Here is a 10,486-nt window from a genome sequence, read left to right as displayed (position 1 = left end):
TGCAGACAAAAAAGACTAAGGACTTATTTAATCCTCATGAAACTCTTTCAACTGTGTGCTCATTTAGGAGGATGTTGTATGTGGTGCCGTTGAATGAACATTAAATAGCAGAAAACACCTCACCAACAAATAGCCTGCAATACCCTTCAGTGTTAATTGCAAGGCTGCTCCATTCAACTACATCAGTTACATTGTAATAATAATAAAACAATAATATAATAAAAAAAATCATCACATATAATAAAATGACAACCATTGACGTTACTATAAGTATGTGCGGTGAGATTGAACGACAGATAGCTGTAGTCCACGCGGTGAGTCTCCAGATCGGTGGCCAGCCGTGATCGTATAGTGGTTAGTACTCTGCGTTGTGGCCGCAGCAACCCCGGTTCGAATCCGGGTCACGGCAGTCAATTTTAAAATAGAAATAATTTAGTATAACTGCCTTCCAGTCTATTATGTGGTCTACATGCATCATGGTCGACATGTCACCGTACCGACAGAACTGAAGATCTCAAGAGCTGCACTTTTCTTTTGAAAAAGTTGGCCCCGATGGAAAGATCGAGAAAGCAATACAAACATGGGGGTCATGTATCATTACCTACCTACAACGGACGTGACGTTGTTTTTCATGCCCTAGAGGACATAAAATGGCAATATTGTCAAATATGTGAATGTGGAAATACATATCCTCGGGGAACTAAGTACTCCCAAATATGTTGCAATAACAAGTAGTGACCACCAGGTATCGTATTTGAACCTATGCAAGGAGGGGAGAAGCACATTAGCCGATATACAGTATAACATACTGTATATAACTTTTTTTTTACTCCACTCCATTTATTTGACAACTTTGGTCACTTGTTACTTTGAAGATTCAAATTATGAATACAAAATACAATCAACTGAAGATGTGACTTTATTGATCCCTAGAGGGGTTTCCCAAGCCAATTGTATTATAATTAAAATTAGTCCCACCTTACCAGCTGCAGCGTTAAAATGTACACATATATGTTTAGAAAAGATATATATTTATATATATTATAACTCAGATAATAAGAGGCCTATACATTATACGGAAATGGGCAATTCTGCATAATCATTTTCGTAATGTACGTATATCGGTGCTAGTATATTTTTATTTTACAAAGTAAAAGTTTGAATGTCTTAAGTTCATATGTATTTCTTCACAGTAATGCTACTTTTACTGCTGTTAGATGTTTGTGTAATGCAGATAAAATAGAGTGGAACGTTCGACGCTACGTCTACCACGGATACTACCGCTCTTACTATAGTGTACATATAGTGTAAAGTAGTCCTTATCCACACGTTCGTTCATTCATTCAGGGGCTGATGTGTGTGCTTGTGCCTGAGGTATACCTCTGTCTCTGTGCGTGGCGCGCGCGTACGCGTGTGCCTGTGTGTGTGTGTGTGTCGCTCCCTGCAGCGGCCATATTGGAATGCTGGATGTGGAGAGGGGAAACAGGAACAGGCGACGGGAGAGGGAGAAGGGGGAGATAGGCATGGGCGAAAAAAAGCACTAACCGTAACTGCTCGCAGCTCTACAACTGTAACAACGGACTATTCTCCGACTTTTAACGGCTTCTCCCACCGGTAAAGTCAGCCCGAACCTCTCGGACGTCCCCTGGAACAAGTCGACGTGAGTGATATTGTGTTTGCGGGATTATTTCACGGGCTAAAGAAAGTATGGGATGCGGTTGGTGTAACGTTCGTCCTGGCTGGCTTCAACGTTGGCCGTTTCCTCTTCTAGTTTATTAACCGTTTTCACTTGGTTATAATTGAAGAATAACTCACTGTTAAAATAGCTTCGCTTTAAAGCACCATGACTGGGACGTAGTTTTCCTTTTAGTAACTTGAAAGCAAGAGTGACCTACTGCCACCAATGTGGAGTAACGTTGAGTCCAACCTACGGTAAATAAGTACACCGGATTAACCTAGATTTAGCTTCTAAATTAAATCTCTGTCTTAAGTACTTTTTTGTTCCCAGTGTGATCGATTCAAGGCTGTTTGGTCACCTCGATTTGGCTCCCAAACCAACTGAACACACTGAACTCTTCCTCCAGTTTTGTTTCTTTTTTTTCCCTCAAGTAACCTCTGTTGTTTCAGAATAATCCTATAAACCTAACCAATTGGTGCAAATACTTATGTTATTGGCTACACACCGTTTTAATTATGTGTATGGTATGACGTGCCTGTCATTTTGCTGTCATCAATTGGCTAATCAGGTGCATATCAGTTATGTAGAGTTATTCATCCACAAATGTAATCCTGCACAGGAGAGCTGAAACAACAACATTTCATAGAGTAAGTGATTAAATGTCTTTGTGCCTATTTGAACATAAATACACCTATATTTTTGGCACAGTTCCTTTATATTTTCTTGATGGCGGGGAACCTTAAAGTTCCCCCAAAAAGCAGTGGTTTAAAATCATCTAATCACTGGGGTAACAACATGGTTCCATGGATATAAAACACTTGAAAGTTTAATGTCACTAAATCCAAGCAATCTGCAAAAGATTGCTGGAGCCTGATTTGCTTCTACTTCATATTCAAGATGCAAGAAAATGCTAATGAATTTCAGTATCCTGAGGCTACTGAGGCTTCAGACCTACAGTATACTAATAGGAGTACTGTTCTGCACACTTATATTTTCAATCCTGTGGACGAGCCAAACCTAAAGCTTGATGTGATCCATGATGGTGTGTGTGTAGGGAAGGCAAATTTTCTTTAGGATTACGTTTTAAACTATGGATGCACCTGCACATCACAGTTTGGTACATTGAAGGTATAAATGCTGGATGCTCACCGTCATGTTGTTGACTGTGTGGTTGAGGCATTCTAAATTACAGCTATTGTGGGGAGAACAAAGTCTTTTTAATGGTTTGTCTTATATGTTGCTTGTTTAAAAACACGGCACGAAATGCCGTAAGATGTAAAACTAAATCCTCTCACCTCAACTATTAATCTAAATTTAATTGACATTCACAGAGCTTTTAACAGGTCTGATATGGTATTTCTTAATTAGCAAACAAGCCTCACAGTGCTAATTAGCTCATCCACTTGATGAGTATTTAGTTCCAGTGCGGCTGCATTCATTCAGCTCACTTACCGTGACCAAGTGCCACACCACATGCAGAACTACTTCTTTCAGTGATCTTTGTTGGTGAATATGTCAGTGACAACTTACTGTGGCTCGTTATACAAAAGACTGTACTCAGCCTTTAAGTGAGTTTGATCAGATATGAAGTTTGTCTGATTCGATCATATTATGTCTTCCATGTGTTTTTGAACCTGGTGATAAACCACAGCCCCAGTCTACTTACTCGGTATCATACGACTGAAATTATTACTTTCTAATTCTTTATCTGTAGTAGAAACATATCACTATTATCAGTGTGAGGAACAAGCAGAAAATCATGTTGTTTTGCTTCAATTTCTCATGTGTATCATATGGCTCTGGGAAATTCCATCATATGGACCCTGTACTTTAGTGTTTTTTATTTAGAAATGTTAATTTGGGGTTTTGTGATGGATGTAGGAAGACACTACACGTAATACAGACACAGTGAGTAATTAGCTACACCTTTCTGACACAACTCTTCCTGTGGCTGGTCTACAGCAGACTAATACAGGCGCGGTGTGTGTGTGCGTGTGCGTGTGCGTGTGTGTGTGCGTGTGCGTGTGTGTGTGTGTGTGTGTAAATTGCAGAGCAGTGCAGGAGGCCTGTATTTATAGAACCACTTGACTACACTCAGAGATCTTACAAGAGCAGTCCATTACTTTGCAGAGAACTCTACTGTTTGTCTTTTTTTTTCTTTTTCCAGCACAGTTGTGCTCTGTTTTGGCACCAAGTTACTTTTCTGCTCTTTGCAGTCATCCACTAGATATTGAACTCAAGATTAGGGGACGACCGATTATCGGCCTGACTGATACAGCAACAGTCTCTAATTTCTTGTCTTTATTTTAATTAATTTTAACTTCAAAAAAATCTTCAGGCAACTATTTCATTTGTTTGTTCATTTGTTCAAATTCAAAACTTTCACTTTATCTGTTTGTTCATATTCATAACTTTCGCTGCTGATTGCTCCCTGCAGTTTTTGTGTTAAGAGTTTGTGTTATTCTAAATTTGGACACTGTTTGACACTTTTTTTTACTGCATACAAATATTGGTTATTGGTCTCCTTATAATAATAATCAGTATCGTATCGGCCCTGAAAAAGCTAAATCGCTTGACCCCTACTCAAGATTTTATCCAAGACAGATGGACAGACAGAGACAGAAAAACTGGAGAGGGAGACAAGAGGGCTAACATTAACAAAGCCAACACGCTGTAGATTGCAGTATGTGGTGTGACTCATAATGACTCTAGTGTTAATTAGCAATCACTACAGACACATGCTGTGTGTGTGGAGGTATGTAGAGGTCCTGAATAAGGTTCTTTGTCATGAGGAATTCATGATACCAAATTAAATTATTTGGGTTTGGGGGAGAATCGGGGAGGAGTTGTTTGCTGTTTACCAAGCACACGTTGGATTTCTGTTTTTTTTTTCTCAATGATTGGCTATTTCATATTTGCAGCTGCATGGAGGTCAAAGCTGTTTCCTCACAACTTGCACAATTGTATGAATGCTATTTGCGAACTCACCTCCAGGAAGGAAAAATCATGAATGAACAGTTTAATTGCTTTTTTTTTTTTGCACCAGTAACTTAATTTGGAAGTATGACTTTGTGTGGGTTCATGCAAGTACTGGCTGGGATTGTATGCATCCTGTAAATTTAGCATCTGTCTTCCGTGGAACTTATTCCCCTGCATCCTCCTGCATGTGGTTTCAGCTGTGAAGGAAAAGGAGTGAATGTGTGCGTGTGTGTGTGTGTTTTTGGAGACAGGAGGCTGAATGACGGTCCAGTCCGTTAGCTTCTGGATTGGTTGCATTCAGGAAACGGCCCCCACACCCCGGCATTCAAAAGCGCGCACACACACTCACAGAGCACTTACTGTACATCCTTAAGCATGCTGCGTCCCTCAGGAGCTGAAAGGAAAACGCCTTCTTCCTCTCAGCAGCAGCAACACTAGTCGGAACTCTCTGGGTGTTTATGTGTGTCAGTATGTTTGTGTGTGTCTGTGTGTGTATGTTTGCTGTGATAATGACTGTGTTCACCCAAAATAACATGTGTAAACTCTGTTTTGTCAGTTGAAAATGTCTTTGTCCTCATAACTCGGCGCGTGTGTGTGTCTACTTGCGGTTGCATTTGTGTCGATTGAAGTGTAATTTTATAAAAAGGCAATAATACCCAGATGGTGGCCACCTGCAGTTTTTGTGTGTAGTGGGATGTGCACTGTCTTCAGTTTATTTATTTATCCTGAAGATTATAAGTGGGGCTGATACAGACACATTTTAATGGATCAGGCCCTCTTGCTTGTACATTTATAAATCATAATTTCAGAAATTTAACTTTATGCAGAATATTGTATGCCAATGGGATTCGTTGTTCTAGTGTGTGTATGTGCGTAAATGGACTACTATGTAGCGTAGCATTCTCACTGTGAAATGTGCTACAATGGAGGGAAATTACATCGTAGTTAATGACTTGTCCCTCCTTGGGTCACGCACACACAAGAACACACCCCCCCCCCCCCCCCAAACACACACACACACTCAGAGAGGGCTACCTTCAGTCATGCAGGTCATTGGTGCGGCATGTCAACTAGATGAATGGAACTGGAGCACTGTGTGTGTGTGTCTGTGTGCATGTGTGCGTGTGTGCGTGCGTGCACAGATTGACTTCTTGACAAAATGACTCAAAATACTAATGGCCGCTCTTGTTGTCTCAAAGACTAGAAAAGAACAATTACAACCAGAGATATTGTTAATAAGTTGCCCCTCCCCCTCTGTGTGTATGTGTGTTGTTTGTTGTGTGTGTGTGTGTGCGTGTGTCAAGTTAGAGCAGACAGTCAGTGTAATTACATTGCAGTGAGTCAGAAGGAGAGAGAGAGACAGAGAAAGAAGTAATTGTTGGGCTTTGTCATATAGACGCAGAGAGAGAGAAGAGATGGGAGGAAGAGAAAGCTTGGTGGAGAAAAGAGAGAGAAAAACAGACATCGAGAGATGAGCCAAGAAGAAAATGTCTCAAGACGTGCTATATATTTCATTGTACCTGTACAGTGTAAAAAGTATCATCACCTACTGGACATGAAGCAATCTTCTTTTAGCTTCATCAGTAGACTTGGTGGTAGGATTCTTCCCCCTGCCCAATTGTTTGGCTGCCCAGCAGTTTTGATATCAAAGGTAATTAATGATATTGCAATTATATGAATAATACATTTGAGGAAATATTCTTATTTGCTATTTTTGCCTAGAGTTAGATTGATACCACTTCTCATGTCTACTAAATATGACACTAATGTGTTAACTACACATGATGCTAACAGATTGATGTGGCTGAGGATTTAGTAATTAAATTACTGAAACATATTAGTCTCTGACATTGCAGCGCTGTCATTAGGTCAGATAATCTTTGCAATAATTAAAGACAATGCAGCTAATATTAATGAGACAAAAGTAGACATCCCTGTCTGCTTGACCAATCATATGACCTCATCTCTAAATTCATGCACAACCACCCACCCAGAAAAACAGTCATAATAGATCACAGGGAAACACACACACACAGATTAGTAGTGAAACACCTGGATACGAGCCATAGGTATGACCTCTCTCTCTCTCTCTCTCTCTCTCTCTCTCTCTCTCTCTCTCTCTCTCTCTCTCTCTCTCTCTCTCTCTCTCTCTCACTCACACACACACACACACACACACACACACACACACACACACACACACACACACACACACACACACACACACACACACATTCACCGGCTGGTATTCCACCATGAACTAATGTTGCTGAGGTCAGATGTGGGTATAATGCCTCAGTGTGTGTCAATGTATGTGTATGTCTGTGTGATTAGTCACCAGCAGGGACTCACTTTTAACAAAGGTTCATTGAAGAATAGTCTCGAGGCTGTTGCCCTCTCTCTGTCTGTCTCTCTTAGGCCCTTGTCCACACGTATGGGTATTTCTGTAAATGTAGGATTTCTCTATATGTGTTTTGATTTTTTTTGTCCACACCCAAAATTATGTTTTAGGTCACTGAAAATGGAGCTTGGCCAAGGTGAAGAGTTTCAGAAACTCCATTTTCAGTATTGACATGTAGATAGGGAAAAGTGACATTTTGTGCAACAGTGGCATAACTACATCTATGAACAGTGGGTTTTTCTTTTTGAGGACGGAGGAGGAAAATACCCATGTACATGTGGACTAGGCATTAACCTGCTGAAATGTTATTTTCTTCTTTTCAAACTACTTTTAACATGAATGTCAGCAATGACAAACAGTAATAAACAGGCAGGCTAATTTTACATTTTTTGCTGCTTGAAGCCGATGGGATCATTTATGTACTGAGTAAGTTCCAGCATTATCAAGTTTACGAGGTACAGGAACAAACTGTACTGGAAAATTTATTGAATTTGGTGTTTTAAAAAGTTTTACAGTGACTGATTTGTTTACTTCTCTTAACTCTGGAAGATAGGGCAGATATATTTTTAAGGAAAAACCATGCAGAAGTATAGCAGCAGGGCTACTCTTCAATATGATGCATCACATGAAAATGCTTTACCACTAGGGGGCGATGGGAACACACCAACTCATCAATCAAGCAGGGCTATGAGGGATAGAGCTTAGATCCACCTTCTAAGAGTGTGTGTGTGTGTGTGTGTGTGTGTGTGTGTGTGTGTGTGTGTGTGTGTGTGTGTGTGTGTGTGTGTGTGTGTGTGTGTGTGTGTGTGTGTGTGTGTGTGTGTGTGTGTGTGTGTGTGTGTGTGTGTGTGAGAGAAGAGAGAGAGAGAGACATCTTGGCCTACTAATCCAGTGGCACATTAATCTGCTTTACTCCTGAGCAACTCTCATCGTGTCTGCCTGTTTGCTTGTTAGTCTTTCATGGCATCTCTTACACACTTACTAGTATTTTACATTGTCAAACAGAATTGTCTCCCATCATACATGCATCTATAAAACAAAATAATAAAATGTGTGGTTAGGCCATTGGGTGGAGAAGTCCAGCCCAAGTTACAGTATACTTTCTGCATCTGCCCATGTTTGCAAGAGTCTGCAGAGACCAAACATCATATATTCCTATGACTTATTATCAGTGTTTTTTTAACGTTATTGTATTCTTTATTGATTTTATGAAGTAATCAGGGGTCATGAGTTAAGGTTATAGGGTGAGTGAATTACTCTGACTCAAAATATTAGTGTAGGGTGGGTTTACTTTACTTCCCTCTATATCCCTGCATGGGATTTGATTACAGTTTAATTGGATTAAATGTGCACCCCTTACCAAACAAAGTCAGTGGAACAATTGACTGCTATTCCCCATGTTTTTTTGTCCTGAAGATTGATGATTCCTGTAGGAAAATGTTGAGTTGAGAATATTGCATTATGACTAATTGAGTAGCTCATGAGGGGTGCAGTTGTGTTAGAGGGGCAGAATAGCCAAAGGCAACACAGCTCACACTCTCCCCCCCCCTCTCTCTCTTATGTCATTCTCCGCTATGTCTTTGTTCCCTATATTATTTCCTCATCACTTTCTATTTTTTTCCCCCATATTATTCTGTTGTCTCTGCTTTGTACGCCTCTTTTCTTGCCTGTTTCTCACTTATTTTCATGAAGTTGTTGCATCATTTCTTCTCTTGTCTCTCCCTCCTCTCTTGCTTTCCCTCCGAGTCCTGTACATCTGGCGCCCTCTCTCCCACTCCATCCCTCTCCTGGGAGACAAAGACACCCCCTCCTCCTTCCTCCTTTCCTCCCTTGTGTCTCCCTCCCCCCTTTCACAGTCATAAGCTGCCTACTACCAATCTCTCTCTCTCTCTCCTCCCCCTCCCTCCCTCTCTTTTCCACTCTCCCCTCCCCAGCTCTACTCCCACTCGTGCCGCTGTGCATCTGAGTGTCAGTGTGCTAGCAGTAGTAGTAGTAGTAGTAGTAAAGGGAGGAGGAGGAGGCTGGGTTGTAAGCTTAAGCTGACATTAGCCATCATTACTGAGTTAGCTGGCTGGCGCATCTCAGCTAGCCCAAAGACCACAGAAGCCAGGGATTTTTGGCTTTTCCCAATTTAGCTGTCTGTCAGGATAGGATTACACTCTTCTCTTCTCTTTGGGACTTTAAATGGAAGGACTATACCATGGTAACATTTTAAACATACAGTAGTTTATGTGTGAGTGGGCAGACACATGTGTGTGCACTGTGCATGTGTGTTTCTGCATGGGTTAATTTGTGTTAAGCGGGTGTGTTTTAAAATGTATGAATGAGCATAAACTACATTTTTGTGTTTTCAATCTGTAGTCTCTTAAGTCAAAATGATCGGGACTTTGTGTGTGTGGCAAATGCATTTGTAAGTACCTGTATCTGAACGTACTGTATGTATCAGAAGGGTTCTAGTGTGGTTGTTAATTTTGGTTTTGTTCTGTCATTACTATGACTGAGTATGTGTAGATTGAGAAGTATTGATAATAAGTGTAGTTTTGTATGAGATATAATGACGATGAGTTGCTAAAAGTATAAATAGATAATTGTTGATACATTAAGTTTTGCTGTAGTTATAATAGTGATGACGTCAATGATGAAGGGAAGGAGGAGGAAGGGGGTAGCAAATCTGCGAAATACCCACATTAACACTGTTCCAGTGGATTGAAACTGAACTGAAACCAGTCCAGCATTTATCTGAACATTTGAATAACTATTTGGTTGTATTTAGTGTTACATTAGCCATCCTTTTGATGAAGGATCGTGTTTGTATGTGGGGAAAAAAGGAGACGTAAGTGTGGTTGACTGTATGTAGGAGGCTTCAGTTTGAAGTGTACATGTGCAGCGTGTGTGTGTGCGCGTGCATGCGTTTGTGTGTGTGTGTGTGTGTGTGTTTATGTGCGTGTGTGTGGGAGGGAAGCAGTATGTGTGAGCTGATATGTGTGTCAAATTAGTGGGTTGTGTTCGAATACAAGTGCGCATCCTTATGTAGAGTGTTGCCCACGTGGCTCTGTGTGTAGGTGGTGGTGTGTATTCCTGTGTTCTGTGTACATTGTGCGTGTGTGTGTTGTAAAGCAGGCATGAACTAACAATCCCCCTGCAGCATTTAGTTTCTAGGTTAAATCATCTATATTTCAGAACGTTTTAATATTTCGATCTTGGTTAATTATTGATGGAAATTTGCTGAACAAGAAGCGCACACACCTTTAATTGCTGTTGCATTTAAGCATTTTAGTAGACACTCAGATGTGATTGATCCTGCGTTTGCCACTAGAAAATTGGGAGGTACAAGAGATAAAAGTACATTTAAGTAAACTTAAATTAATCTTACAATTTATATACTATAGCACCCAAAGACTCTTGATTCAGATATGGAAAAAGCTCCG

At 40.5% G+C, this 10,486-nt stretch overlaps 1 protein-coding gene across 3 annotated transcripts in view; it reads left to right on the top strand.

Moving 5' to 3' along the window:
* The first annotated feature begins 1,476 nt into the window (after positions 1–1,476).
* The window catches only part of ptk2aa (protein tyrosine kinase 2aa), a 51,632-nt gene continuing 42,622 nt past the window's right edge, over positions 1,477–10,486 (top strand). For 2 of the 3 annotated variants that reach the window (XM_084033052.1, XM_084033047.1), the window contains exon 1: positions 9,054–9,261. In XM_084033052.1, coding sequence (XP_083889178.1) covers positions 9,243–9,261 — 19 coding nt within the window. In that variant the 5' untranslated portion in view covers positions 9,054–9,242. Of the gene's footprint in view, positions 1,661–9,053; positions 9,262–10,486 lie in introns of those variants that run through there. The other variant, XM_084033053.1, reaches the window with a different exon arrangement.

Source organism: Eutrigla gurnardus, assembly GCF_963514095.1.
Source record: "Eutrigla gurnardus genome assembly, chromosome: 17".
Classification (NCBI taxonomy): domain Eukaryota; kingdom Metazoa; phylum Chordata; class Actinopteri; order Perciformes; family Triglidae; genus Eutrigla; species Eutrigla gurnardus.
This window is presented reverse-complemented; position numbering and strand designations above follow the sequence as displayed.